The sequence below is a fragment of the Stenella coeruleoalba genome, assembly GCF_951394435.1.
Source record: "Stenella coeruleoalba genome assembly, chromosome: 1".
Taxonomy (NCBI): Eukaryota; Metazoa; Chordata; class Mammalia; order Artiodactyla; family Delphinidae; genus Stenella; species Stenella coeruleoalba.
Window position 1 is genome coordinate 2,283,900 of NC_137169.1, and position 14,537 is coordinate 2,298,436.

The window sequence follows — 14,537 nt, forward strand, 5'->3', positions numbered from 1 at the left end:
TGGGGAACCCACGTGGTTGTACAGCAGGCCCGGCGTGTGGGGTGTGGGCCTCACGCGGGTCCGGCTCTGACCGCTACGCGCCTGGGTCCGGGGGGGGCTCTCGCATATGCCTGCCAGCCGCCTGTCATTTTGACAAAACACATAAACTGTCCTTTTCAGGTCAAAGACCATGGAACACGCGTTCCCTCAACAAGAAAAAGGTGGCGGGTCAGTTTTTCCTGTGCCGGCTGCTCCTGGAGCAGTGAGGTCAGTGAACTGCCGACTCAGAGCTGGAAATACCTAGAATGCCAGATGCTGAGACCCCCTTGTCCGGCACATGCTCCATGATTCCTGGCATCAAACTCCCCATGCCTCCTCCAGTCACCGCCACCCCCGTCCTGGAGCAAGCTGACGACGGCTGACCGCCCTGAGCATGGAAGCCTGTTTTGCAGTGGGAAACCTGCACACTGACCTCCAGACGCAGGTGTGACACCTCACGGCCCTGGTGCTGGTTTACAGTCGACTGACGCCCCCGCCCTCCCCAAGTCCGGCCAGTGCAGCAGGTGGGTTGGGCCGTCGCTCCCGGATGCCCTGCCTCCCACCCCCAAAGCATCCTACAGCAGCAGTAAGAAAAATGATTTTGCCAGTTCTAAGGTCACGTTAAAAAATGTTTTTATAAAAAGATTACGGTTTACAATAACTGGAAACCATGACATCCCACATTTCTAAGCTGCACTGCTGGAACCGTAGGACTTTAAAAGATATTGTATTGTAGAAAAATAACTGTGCAGCTCAGCAAAATGCATGTTGTTCAGCTTCTCAACTTAGAACTAAATATTCACACCAATTATAGTGTCCTTTCCCCCTGTGAATACAGTGATTTGCTGTGTGGCTACATGATTTCAGAACCCTTTGAGCAGTTAGTTCCAATATTCAAGTGATTTCATTAAAAGCACTGGCAGAGTCAATTCGGTGCTGTAAAGGTGAAATGACTTCAGCGCATGTCAACGTGGCACCCCCTACGACAGAATCGACTGGAAAACTGAACAGAGAATGCATATATCTTAAAAACTACCGAGGTGAAGGAATAATTTAATATCACCACACGAAAGCCCTGCAGAGCCAGTGCAGCTGACAGTGCCTCCCTGGGAGCCTGAGGCAGTGGCCCGGCCATCAGCGGAGCACAGTCACGTGGGCGGCGGCGAGGTCCAGGTCCGTCTTGGACGGATACACCACCTTCAGGTGGCCCTCCTCATCCACCACCCGGACCTGCTCCACCACCAGCGGGGCGCTCCCAGCCTGCTCAGCACCGGGAGTCGCCCTGGGGCCCGGGACTTGTCCAGGAATGGCATCGGCTTCGTGGTCGGAGAGGGAACCTTCGTCTTTGTTTTCCAAAGTGTACTTGTTGATTTCTGCCATTTTCTGCAAATGAAAAATATCTTTTCAACTGAGAGATTAGAGGCAACCCAGGGAAGACAGGCTGCCATCACCCAGATGGCAAAGGGCAGCGGACGCGCCGTCTGTCCCGCGGGGCCAGAGCCTCGGTGGGCAGGATGGGCGGGGCCGGACGCTCACCAGGATGAGGGCGTCCATGATGTCCTTGCAAATCTGCAGGCTGGCGGCGCTCGTCACTTCCAGAAACAGGTCACAAGTGGTTTTCTTAATCTTCAACAGAAATTAGAAAGATTTCAGGAAAGAATCAAGTTATCACAAGCAGACCCCAGCAACTGCAAGGTCTAATCTGCAGAAAACCCTGTAAGACGGTGTCACACAAATCTGGACTGTCGCCCGCCTGAGGGGAGACACACACCGGGGTGCGGCACACGTGGCGAGTCATGGGCAGCAGCGAGCACACACCGCCACACGCGTGAACGCGACACGTGATGCGGTCTCAAAGGTGCCAGACGCTGGCACCGCCCACCTTTGTCTTCTCGCTGTTTGTTATGGGCGGGAAAGAAATCACGTCGCCGTTTGCATCCACGAGGCACGGGTAATGCTCCTTCCCATCCAGCAGGTGAAGGTACCTGGGTGAGAAGAAATACCGATAACAGGCACAGCTGTGGAAACACACCTAAAGGCGAGTGGACGAATCGCAGTTCTCTGGACACAGTAGGTGTCAGGTCAAGGGCACGTGACACAAGCAAGTTCAGAGGAGATGTTCGCAGGGCCTCCTCGGCGCCCGAGCCAGCCGAGCCTGACCTGGATCAAGCGCAGCAGGCCTGGCTGCCCCTCAGCCGTGGCGCGCGCTCCCTGCGCACCTGGTGGGCATGCCGAGGGCCCCCCCGAGACAACACAAGGCCTGCACTCCTGGCACCTGCTTCTCTGAAGCCACGCGACATGGGGCTACGATGGATCCTTCCCCCCCCGCCCCCCCGCCAAGAACCCGAGAGGAGAGTGAACGAACGCTGGGGAGGTCTCCTGAGTTTGGGCAGCTGCGGGAGCGCCCGCAACGGCACAGGCTGATGAAAGGGGCCCCACCTGTGCAGGCCCGACACGTTCTGCCTCTTCTTCTGCTTCCTGTGCTCCTCCGCCTCCAGCTGCAGCTGCCGCACCAGGTCCTTGGCCTTGACTTCCCGGCGCCCCAAGGGGACGATCTACGGGGTGGATACCGCACGTTGGCCCGTCGCTGGGGGTCCCAGCGGGAGGCTTCTGAGAGCTGACAGTCCTCCAGGCGGACGTCCAGCGGGCTGAGGATAGAGGCTGTCCCCATGTCACGTGCAGATATACTGTGCCTTCAGAGGTCACCCCGGGGGCTGAATCTGAAACCCGCCTAATGCACAGCCGGGGCTCCACGCCTGTGGCTCTGAGGAGGCTGAGGGAAGAGATGGGGCCAGCAGCCGGAGCCAGCCCCCTGGGAACACTCCTCCGCCGGGAGCCCGAGGTGCCTCATGCGGAACCCGAGAGACCAGGAGCGGGGCCTTGGCAGAACTTACACTGTGGTCAACCCCAGATCAGGGGGTTTGCAACTGGGATATAAACCACAATTTCTGGTTAAAAGTTAGCGAGCAGGTGAAGGAAACCACTTTCAAATCACCACCTCCTTTGATGAGTTTACTTTTGAAAGTAACTGTCAGCACAACCTGGTTTATTTTATGTTCCTGCTGGGAGCAGAAAAGGGTCAGATTCTATCCAAAATACTCTGACTCAACCACCTGCACGTGTATTTTTTGCAAAACACACAAGGAACACTCAAACTGCAAACACCGGGATGCGTGGCCTCACCCTGAGGTCTTCTGGGGGGCGGGCGGCATACAGCAGGGGCCCCCGGATGGCGCTGAGGTCGTGGGTTGCGATGGTGGCCACCGTCCTCTTCTCACAAAGGTCCTCGTGCAGCTTTGTCTGCAATACAAGTTCAAGGGCAGGCAGAGCTCAGTATGCCAAGGCCGGAGGGCAAGCCCCGCCACCCCAGCCCCCCCGGAGCAGCCTCCCCAGCCAAGTATTTATTTCGTGGAACCTCCGCTGGAAAGCTGGTATCTGCTTATCAGCAGAATTTCTTCTCGCCCTAACTCTACTGTGCAATGCTTGAGACTTCAAAGAACCCATCTCGAGCTAAAATTGATGACTGAATAAACAGAAGTGTGACTTCAAAAGAAACACAACCCCAGCAAGCGTTTCCTCCAAAGCACTGATCTTCCAGTTCCGAGCTCCTGGCTTGGCTTCCTCCCCGTAGGCGCGTACAGCCTCAGCCCCGCAGGCCACGCTCGGGGCTGCCCACGTGCAAGGATGTGCTTTTTGCTTTAAAAGCTGGGCAGACTTCACAGAAGAACAAACTCTAAGTTTGTCTAGCTGAAACTTCACAAAAACTAAACAAGTCACCTAAGAACACGTTGGCAAGAGCTGACGATTTTAACTGCGCCGGGTCCCCTCCCCGCCCCACCCCACCCGGGCCGGCCGAGGAGCTCGGCAGGAGCGGTGGTCGCCCCGCCCACGGCCCGTCCTCCCCGCCCCCATCGCGGCCGCGGGCACCCACCTGGGAAGAGAGGAAGCGCTTGAGCGCGTTCCCGGGCTGCAGGTCCATGCCCCGCACCACGGCGCCCACGATGAAAGGCCGCACGTCTCCGACCCCGGGGCTCACCCTGACCGTCAGTGGGGCCGGGTTCTCGGCCACGTGCAGGACCCGCAGCAGCAGCCGGCTGGCCTCGTCCACCCACGCCTCCTCGCCCTCGCCGCACTCCCTCTTCCTCCGCTCCCGCCGCTTCCTCCGCGCCTCCTCCCTGTCGGGGCCCTCGGCCTTGCCCCGGCTCCGGCAGCCCCCGCGGCCCCCGGCGCGCAGGTACTCCAAGATGGACCTGGTCTGGCAGCCGCTGACCATCTTCTCCAGGCGCTTGTCCCGCAGCCTGTTCCCCCGGAAGTTGATGTCCTTGAGCCTGGGGCAGTCGGCCAGCTCTGCTGGGATCTCACTCAGCTGGTTGTTGGACAGGTCCAGCGTCTGCGAGGGAGACCGGGACGCATCAGACCCCCGGGACCCGCCCTCCTGCCGCCTGCCCCGCCTCAGCCCCACGCCTTTCCCCCAGCCCAGCGCCCAGCACGGATGCAGTGACCCGGGCTCCTCGGAGGAGAGGCGCGAGTGGACTGCCGGTCACCTCTATGAAGTGCTGGTCTTGCTTGTGCTGCTTGACCACCGTGTCCCTGTAGTAACAACCACGGCAGAATTTCCCATCGATGGTTAGGTTAGAGGGAAAAAAGACAACAAGGAACGCGGGGAATGTCTGGTTATAAACAAATAAGGACTTTACATGAGAAACAGGTTCCCCACAAAGTAGCGCTGAGACGTCTTTAATTAAATGAGCAAAAAAGCAAGAACAGAGCAAGAGTAACCAGCACGATGCTCTCGCGCTCTCGTATCCTGCGTGCGTGACAGACAGCGAATCAGCGTCAATGCTGGGACAGTCCTGGGCCCTTGGCGGTGACGCGGGAGGAGGGAGCGGGGGCTACTGCTCCTGCGCCGTAAGGAGGTTGGTGAAACCCTGTGGCCCGTGAAAAGGAACCTTCTGTGACTACTACTGAAGCTGCCATCAGTGTCGCTGACGCGGTGGAAACGGGCCAAGTGGCCACCTCACGTGGTGGGCAGAAGGTAGGGTCCTGTGCCGTGGGAGGGACTTGGCTGGTGGTAAGGAGGACAGGGCCCCTCCCAGGAGGCCCAGGCGGCACGCAGCCCTGCAAGTAAACGGCTTCTTCCTCGTTCTCCTCCAGGGCCCGTGGCAAGCTCTGGATGGGCCCCGCTCGGCTTCGCTTGGACCTGACATGGAGCCTGGGGAGAAACCCTATAATCTGGCTTGGTGGGAGTAAGCACAGGGGACTGGCATTTGGACAGCGAGGCAGTGACGGGCGGCAGGGGCCTCCCCAGGGGCTGCAGACCTGGGAGCGCTCGGGCAGGCCCCTCCTCACACTCAGGGAGCAGCACCCACAGCAGCGTGACCAGCGAGGAGTCCTGGTCCTGATGGGGACACCTCGGCCCCGAATGACCACAGCTGGGCCGCAGCGGGTGGCAGATCTGTCATCAGCTGGGAGGGGGGCAGGGGCCCTGACTATCCACGAGATGCTGTCTGCTGTGGCTGGCACAGAGGGTGGTTTTAAGGGAGCTTCACAAACCCCGGTTATGAAGGAAACTCTGGCTCAGCAGTCAGGCTGCTGCGAGGCCGGAAGAACCAGGGTGGAGGAGGGGTGTGGCAGGTGGGTGCCCGACAGAGGGTGACAGAGGAACCTCCACGCGGCAGGACCGGAGGCTCAGGAGGGAGGGAGCAACTGCAGAGCAGACTTTGATCCTGCAGTCGACCCAGAAATGGAGAAAGAGAAGGTGAGCCTGACACGGTCTCCAGTCACCACTGGGGACCAAGCACTCAGTGGTCATGCGGGCTGTGGGTTAACCGGACGTCACACACCTGTCACCGTTTGGTGCCTCTCCAGGCCTCTCCCTGCTCTCAGGCGAGACTGGACAGGCGGGTAGATGGGCTGAAACGTGGCCCTTCCAGGCTTCTCTGTGTCCTGCCCCCCCCATGCTCACGCACACACACACACACCCGTGCACAGGACTTGGCGGTGCCCCCTGCACCCCAGCCTGGGGTCTGCTGGCCTCCTCGCTCACTGCTGACTGGCAACATCAGCAGTGCTGAGCCCAGGGCTGCGGAGCTGCTCCCCCAGGACACGCCCAGGTGTCAGAACGCACCTGGACGGGAGGACGGGCAGGGGCCGCCTAGGCCAGGTAACCCTGTGCGCACACTCAGCCTGGCCTGGGCCAGAAGAGCCAGGCCCCGCCCAGTGGCAGGCTGTGAACAGCAGACCAGGGCCGGCATCTCAAGGTCGGGTTCGGACCTGCACGCCCAGCTTGGAGTCTCAAGCGCGTGAACTCCACTGGCAACTCTCACTACAGCGTGAAAACACAGCCGCCGCGGTGGAAGGTCTGTGCCTCCACGAGGAAGAGACCCACAAAGAGCAGCAGAGGAAGGGCCGGCGAGAGTGGGGGAGGGGGGCCCCCAGCCCCGACCAGAGCAGTGTCAGGCCAGCAGCCTGCTGAGGTGGTCTCCTCGGAAGACAGGTGCGGGGGTACTGGGGCGGGGGTCTGTCAGGGGCAACGATCGCCAAACACTGGGCATTTCGGAGCAGAGGGCAGTGGCAGCAGCCAGTGCCACAGACAGCAGCCCAGGACCTGCCCCGGGGCCCTGCGGGAGACAAACGGGGAGCAAGGGCAGGCAGCCAACAGGGCTCTGGGGGTGCCATGTCCAGCAGAGACAGGGAGATCACCGACGAGTTCAAAGCGGACCCCACAGCAGGACACGCCACCCGCCGCCAGGCACGCAGAGCCGCAGGTCCAATGGGGAGTGGAGTCCACAGGTTTCATGGCTGGAGCGTGAGTGCCGGAGGGAGAGCCTGCGGCTGAAGTGATGTCTGGATGGCGTAAAACTGCGCAGAGCAGGGGGCGGGGGCGGGAAACCCACAATCGCCGAAAGGAGAATGAAGTGAATTGAGGGCACGTGGAGGGGCCACCAGGCACCTGCCCAGAAGACACCCAGGCACTCCCTCCCTGTAGGTAACACAATAGTGACACCGGCCAGGCAGGGCCAGCCTCTGACCCTAGACTGTGACTCGACTGCTGGGCCGAGCTGCGGGGAAGGGACCCTAAATCCCTGGTTGTGAGACCCTACAGACACACACTCTACCCCGGGGGTGTGGAAGGACCCCTCTGTTCCAGTTGATGGTGACCAGGCCGAGGGGACCTGAACCCACCATCTCCAACGGCAACTGAGAAAATAAGATGGAAGGATTTTTTTAATCAGTTTTTCGTCACTGGACAAAGGTTTCATGGGCAAAGTTCCACTTCTCTGTGAAACGTGATTACGGGAGGAGTCCCATAAATGAGCGACGCCAGACGACATGAGAGGGCCCCATTCCTGGCAGGGCTGGGGGAAACCCTGAGTGCCGTGGCCCTTCAGCTGATGAACGTGCTGTCCTGGAACAGTTCATAAATCTGGGGGCACATCTGGCCTGCCCGTCCCTCCAGCAGTCCCCGGTGGCAGTGCCGTGGGCCTGGGTAATGGTCACTTACAATGGGGGCATCCTGTGGCTGAACCCCATGGGTAACAGAAGCCCAGTGGGGAGAAGCCCAGCTGAGTGGGTCTGAGGTCAGGACAGTGGTGAAGCTGGCGCTCCAGGCAGAGGTAACTGGGGAGGGAAAGGACAGCTCTCCCTTCAGCTTCCGTGTCCCCGGCAGCTGCAGTGGGGCAGAGGGTCCGCCCTTCACGGCTCCCAGGGGAGTGGGCACCAAGGAGCTCTCATGTGCTGTCTCCCGACTGGGAGGTGAGTGGGACAAGCAGGGGCCTGTGTGCTGTCACCTTGGGGGCCCCTACAGAACCACGCCTCCAGGTATTCGCCTCCTTGTGTGGCATCTCCCACAACTCCGCACTGAGCTCCACTTACTGAATCAGCAGGTTGCAGTGGATGTGGCAGGCTGCTAGGTCCAGGTCTGTGCCTCAGGAAGGCATGGCAGCTCCTGCCCTTGTGCTCCAAGGAGCCCTGAGCCGCCATGTGAGAGGTCAGACTACCCGGCGGGGACGGGAGACGTCCCAAGGTGACGTGGAGAGAGGAGTCAGCCACGCCAGCCACGCCAGCTGAGCCTGGCCCTGAACCCACGGCAGCTGACCGCAGCCACACGAGTGATCAACGGCAAGGCAGCAACAGTCCAGCTGGGCTGGCCCACAGTGAAGAACCGTGAGCAAACAAAACGACCGCTGTGTTAAGCCACAGCCTTGGCGCGGTGATGCGGCTGCAGAGAACCTGCACCAGTGCCATCACCGCGCTTTCTTCATGGCACCGTGGTCATCCTCAGAGGGGAGGAGATGGGCAGGAGCCCAGGGCGCCGCTACAAGACACTGAGCTGAACCCACACTTTCTGGTTCCCAGCGCAGCTGTCCGACTCCCGCTGTGCCCCCACCTCACAGGAAGGACAGAGAACACCTCTGTCCTCGGAGCGCCAGGGTGTGGAGCAATGCTGCTTCACCCAGTTCCAGCAGCCGTTCCTCGTGAAGGCATCATTTTAGGAAAGGCCCCCAAAGGACATCTGAGTCCAAAAGGGGTTCCAAGTAGCTCTGACATGACACTCTCCAAGAAACAGGTCTCTTCATGTGAAAGAGATCGATGGAAGTCTAAAAATGGGGAACAGATGGACCGGGCGAGGGGGGATTGAGCAAGCAAGACGTTCTCTTCACCTGAAAGAGGGTGTTCCGGACACAATAAAGGCTACTTCACCGGGCGGGCACCCAGAGGTACTAAGAACGTTAACAAAACAAAACAAAACCCGAACTTGAATACTGCTAAGGCGTTACAGATGTGAAGAAAATATAATAACTGTACACTCACACGACGCGATGTTACACTCACACGACGCACACGACGCGACGTCACACTCACATGACGCACACGACGCGACGTCACACTCACACGACGCACACGACGCGACGTCACACACGACGCACACGACGCGACGTCACACTCACACGACGCGACGTCACACTCACACGATGCACACGACGCGACGTCACACTCACACGACGCACACGACGCACACGACGCGACGTTACACTCACACGACGCACACGACGCGACGTCAAGCTACACATTTGGTACCTCTACCTTCTGGGAAACCAAGAGACGGATGAGATGGGTGATGGAGTAGAAAGGGCGAATATCATGTGTCACACCACAGCCCTGAAGGGAAGCTACAGCCCTGGGACCAGCATCCCAGGAGTCGGCGCCCACAGCTTCTTCCTGGAAATGCCAGCTAGCGCGTGTCACTCTGCAGGGTGGCCTCCTGTTTCTCTTAACTATAAACACACACACACGTACCCACGCACACAGATACACCCTGACGTAAAGACATCTGTAAAATGAGTTAGCAACATCTTAAGAGTAATTCCCGCTGCAAAGAGGTCAGTTGCTAAACTGCACACACGTTTTATTGTTTTAAAAAAGTCTGCATTGGGAACCTACCTCAACATCATAAAGGCCATATACAACAGACCCACAGCAAACATCATTTTCAATGGTGAAAAACTGAAAGTATTTCCTCTAAGATCAGGGACAAGACAAGGATGTCCACTCTCGCCGCTATTACTCAACATAGTTTTGGAAGTCCTAGCCACGGCAATCAGAGAAGAAAAAGAAATAAAAGGAATACAAATTGGAAAAGAAGAAGTAAAACTGTCACTGTTGCAGATGACATGATACTATACATACAGAATCCTAAAGATGCCACCAGAAAACTACTAGAGCTCATCAATGAATTTGGTAAAGCTGCAGGATACAAAATTAATGCACAGAAATCTCTTGCACTCCTATACACTAACAGTGAAAGACCAGAAAGAGAAATTAAGGAAACAATCCCATTCACCATTCCAACAAAAAGAATAAAACACCCAGGAATAAACCTACCTAAGGAAATAAAAGACCTGTACTCAGAAAACTATAAGACACTGATGAAAGAAATCAAAGAAGACACAAACAGATGGAGAAATATACCATGTTCTTGGATTAGAAGAATCAATATTGTGAAAATGACTATACTACCCAAAGCAACCTACAGATTCAATGCAATCCCTATCAAACCACCAATGGCATTTTTTTTTTTTTTTTACAGAACTAGAACAAAAAATCTTAAAATTTGTATGGAGACATAAAAGACCCAGAATAGCCAAAGGAATCTTGAGGGGAAAAAACGGAGCTGGAGGGATCAGGCTCCCTGACTTCAGACTATACTACAAAGCTACAGTAATCAAGACAGTATGGTACTGGCACAAAAACAGAAATACAGATCAATGGAACAGGACAGAAAGCCCAGAGATAAACCCACACACCTACAGTCAACTAAGCTATGACAAAGGAGGCAAGGATATACAATGGGGAAAAGACAGTCTCTTCAGTAAGTGGTGCTGGGAAAATTGGACAGCTACATGTAAAAGAATTAAATTAGAACACTCCCTAACACCATACACAAAAATAAACTCAAAATGGATTAGAGACCTAAATTTAAGACCAGACACTATAAAACTCTCAGAGGAAAACATAGAAAGAACACTCTTTGACATAAATCACAGCAAGATCTTTTTTGATCCACCTCCTAGAGTAATGGAAATAAAAACAAAAATAAACAAATGGGACCTAATGAAACTTAAAATCTTTTGCAAAGCAAAGGATACTACAAACAAGACGAAAAGGCAACCCTCAGAATGGGAAAAAATATTTGCAAACGAATCAACGGACAAAGGATTAATCTCCAAAATATATAAACAGCTCATGCAGCTCAATATTAAAAAAACAAACAACCCAATAAAAAAAAAATGGGCAGAAGACCTAAATAGACATTTCTCCAAAGAAGACATACAGATGGCCAAGAAGCACATGAAAAGCTGCTCAACATCACTAATTATTAGAGAAATGCAAATCAAAACTACAATGAGGTATCACCTCACACCAGTCAGAATGGGCATCATCAGAAAATCTACAAACAACAAATGCTGGAGAGGGTGTGGAGAAAAGGGAACCCTCTTGCACTGTTGATGGGAATGTAAATTGGTACAGCCACTATGGAAAACAGTATGCAGGTTCCTTAAAAAACTAAAAACAGAACTACCATACGACCCAGCAATCCCACTACTGGGCATGTACCCTGAGAAAACCATAATTCAAAAAGACACACATACCCCAATGTTCACTGCAGCACTGTTTACAATAGCCAGGTCATGGAAGCAACCCAAATGCCCATCAACAGAGGAATGGATAAAGAAGATGTGGTACATATATACAATGGAATATTACTCAGCCATAAAAAGGAACGAAATTGGATCATTTGTGGAGACGTAGATGGATCTAGAGACTATCATACAGAGTGACGTAAGTGTCAGAAAGAGAAAAACTAATATCGTATGTTAATGCATATATGTGGAAACTAGAAAAATGGTACAGATGAACCGATTTGCAAGGCAGAAATAGACACAGATGTAGAGAACAAACATATGGACACCAAGGGGGGAAAGCGGGGGTGGGTGGGTGGGTGGGATGAATTGGGATATTGGGGATTGACATATATACACTAATATGTATAAAACAGATAATAAGAACCTGCTGTATATATTAAAAAAAGTCTGTATAAAAGGATGGCAATGAGGAGGAAGAAACAGAGGCCTGCCTCTTTAAGGACAGGAGCCTCTAGACTGGATTTAGGCCATGGTCACAGCAACTCCTGCCCTCTAGTCTCTTCCTCAACAGACTTACTGGGCCCTTGTTCCAAGTCGAGCATTCTGTTGGGACCTGGGGTCCCCGGATGAATAAAATAAACAAGCAGCCCCTGGACAAGAAAGCCTAGACAAAACCCCAACCTATTTGCTATGTACTTTTGGCAACCCCTTCCGGCCTTCTGTAAGACAGGAATAACCACCCCTGCCTTGGCAAGCCGTTGTTGGGGTCAAGTGAACTATCACATGTGAAATCACACGCGCGGCCTTACGCAAATTCCAGTCATTTCACATCTCCACGTCCCGCCTGGGTGGCCCTACGTACAGGGCTCACCCAGTCTTTTCACAAACATTTGGAGATGCAAAAATTTAGACACCCGTCCCTGCTGTTGACCTGCTTCCGACCTGAGCGGGAAGCCCAGTTAGTCCACGATCACGAAACAGTGTGTTGCATGTTAAAGCCCAGTTGTGAGCAGAGTGTGCGGGGCGAGCCGAGAGGACCACCCGAGGACGGAGGCCAGGCTAGTGCGAGGGGACCCGGGGGTGGGCCGGCTTCTCAGAGATACCGACGCTGCGGTGGCCCTTCCCGGCCGAGTTGGGACGGCTCGGCACCGGGAGGAGACCCCCGTCCGTGGCTACCACAGGGCCCGCCCCGCCCGCCCCGCTGACCGCTGACCTTGAGCGAGGCCAGGTGGGCGATTTCGGGGCTGAGCTCCCGGAGGCAGTTGTCGGCGGCCGCCAGTTCGCTGAGCAGCGGCAGCGCGCCGGGGCGGAAGAGCGCGGCGGGGAAGGCGTCCAGGCGGTTGCCGGTGAGGTTGAGGGTCTGCAGGCGCGGCGCGCAGCGCGCCAGGTCGGCGGGCAGCTCGCGCAGCCGGTTGCCACTGAGGTTGAGGCTCTGCAGCTGCGGGAAGCCCGGCGGCTCGGCGGGGCCGAGGCCCTGGCCCGGAGGCAGCGCCTCCAGCGCGTTGCCTGACAGGTCGAGCACGCGCAGCGCGGGCAGCGGGCCGAGCTCAGGGCTCAGGCCGGGCCCCAGCGCGTTGCGCCGCAGCACGAGGCTGTGCAGCTGCGGGAGGCCCTGAGCCAGGCCCGGGCCCGGCTCGCGCAGGCTGCCGCAGCCGCTCACCTCCAGGTAGTGCAGCAGCGGCAGCGTGAAGAGCCGCGGCGGCAGCCGCCCGCCCGCCGCGCGCACCCGCTGCTCCAGCCCGGGCCCGGTCAGCAGCAGCTCCCGCCGCCGCTCCCGCTCCGCCAGCTCCAGCTCCGGCCAGGCCTCCGACACCGCCGCAGCCGCCATCGCGCCGCCACTCCCGCAGCCCCTGCCGGGGCGCTTCCGGGGCACGCGGCGCCACTTCCGGTATGGGCCGGAAGGAGTCGTCGAGAGCTGCGCGGACGCTAGAGCGCCTTAGCGAGAGCCATAGAGGAGCCCGGTGGGGCGTGGCTCGAGGCTGTCGCCGGCGGGGTTGGGGTCCTCACCCGTGGGCGTGTGGGTGGGCTCCCGGAGCGCCCAGGCCCACGTGGGGCCGTGAGTGCTGGGCCTCCGGCCGAGTCTTCCTGCCCGCGAGGATGTCGGGGAGCAGCGGGGACGGCCCCGCACGCCGTGCCCTGTGGTCTCGGCCGAGCCCCTAAGACAAGGCCGGAGAGCGAGTCTGCGGACGCGTCCGCCTCACGGACCTGAGGGAGACGCCCGGGAACGTGGTGACTCCCAGGTGGCCTAGAATTCAGGCTAAACGCCGTCTGAAGGGGAAGGGGGAGGAGATGAGTGGTTCTTAGGGGAGATGAACGGTCCCTAAGAGGACAGACGGGCGGAAGGACCGTGTGACAACGGGTGTGTTATCACTTCTAGTCCCTCCGGGTCTGAGCCCGTCTTCCCTGGGCGGTGCGCTCCCGGGAGGGGGTCTCTGACGGCTGAGTTCCTTTGGGAGGGTGTGTTTAGGCAGAAGGGGAGTTCAGACAAACCTCTCCCCGCGTTTACACAGCTCAGAATAGCCAGTATACCGAGGTGGTACATTTCGGGGTGGTATGATCTGAACTCCTAGTCGTATTTCGGGGTGGCATCGTCTTCTACCCTTCAAAAACCTAACCAAGCTCCTCTTCGTAATTTCCCACCCGCTGGCTCCCTCTCCCTGCCCTGTGGCTATAACCCCCCAGCCGCCCTGTATTCAGAGTTGAGTTCACTGTCCCCTGCTGCAATCTTGCATTAAGTCTTCCTTGCTGGTTTTTAACAAGCATACAGAGCACTTTTCTTTTTTTTCTTTCTTTCTTTTAGAGGTTAGTGACTTGTGTATTGGAACCACCAGGAAGTTACAAGTGACTGATGCCGCAGTCCCTGGGCCAGAGATTCGGGCCTAACGGGCTGGGCTGCAGCACGGGCATGGGGGTGTTACAAGCTCCCCGCGTGTTCTGTTGGGTCCGCAAGGTTGAGGGACTGCTAGGGATCAGATCGTTTCCATGTGTTAGGACGCACTAATCAGGGCTGTTCGGAGGAGGAGGGTGGGAGGAATAGTGCTGAAGTCGGCTGTCCTGTTCTCTGCCCCTGTTTGTAACTCCTCACCCCAGCAGGCTTTCAGTTTTATTTTGTTTTGAAATGCCTGAACATTGTATTGAAGGGTGATGTACATCCAGAAAAGTGTGCACATAGCATAAGTGAATTTTGTCCAGACTGAGCACATCCGTGTAGCCATCACGCAGAACAAGAAACCAGTGGTCACCAGTCGCCCCGGACCCCCCTTGTGCCCCGATATTGTAGTTTGGCCGGTTTTTGCATTTCGTGTGTAAGGTGCAGGGCCGGCTCTCGGTGCCTGGCCTCTCGCCCCATGTCATGCCTCTGGGAGTCATTGT

The 14,537-nt window shown here is 56.7% G+C and overlaps 1 protein-coding gene across 1 annotated transcript; it reads right to left on the bottom strand.

Moving 5' to 3' along the window:
• Positions 1 to 634: 634 nt before the first annotated feature.
• On the bottom strand, positions 635 to 13,018 carry LRRC47 (leucine rich repeat containing 47). The gene is made up of 7 exons (XM_079928547.1): positions 12,379 to 13,018; positions 3,950 to 4,408; positions 3,202 to 3,318; positions 2,458 to 2,573; positions 1,901 to 2,003; positions 1,555 to 1,644; positions 635 to 1,401 (listed from the first exon to the last, which is right to left on the bottom strand). Exons 1-7 carry the CDS (start codon positions 12,991 to 12,993, stop codon positions 1,153 to 1,155), a joined length of 1,749 nt encoding a protein of 582 aa, XP_079784673.1. The 5' UTR covers positions 12,994 to 13,018; the 3' UTR covers positions 635 to 1,152.
• Positions 13,019 to 14,537: the final 1,519 nt, after the last annotated feature.

Coding starts and splice junctions, on each gene's coding strand:
- LRRC47 (XM_079928547.1), bottom strand. CDS start 12,993: ATGGCGGCTGCGGCGGTGTCGGAGGCCTGGCCGGAGCTGGAGCTGGCG. Junction 3,319..3,949: donor AGCGCTTCCTCTCTTCCCAG/GTGGGTGCCCGC, acceptor CTTGTATTGCAG/ACAAAGCTGCACGAGGACCT. Junction 1,645..1,900: donor CAAACAGCGAGAAGACAAAG/GTGGGCGGTGCC, acceptor TTTCTGTTGAAG/ATTAAGAAAACCACTTGTGA.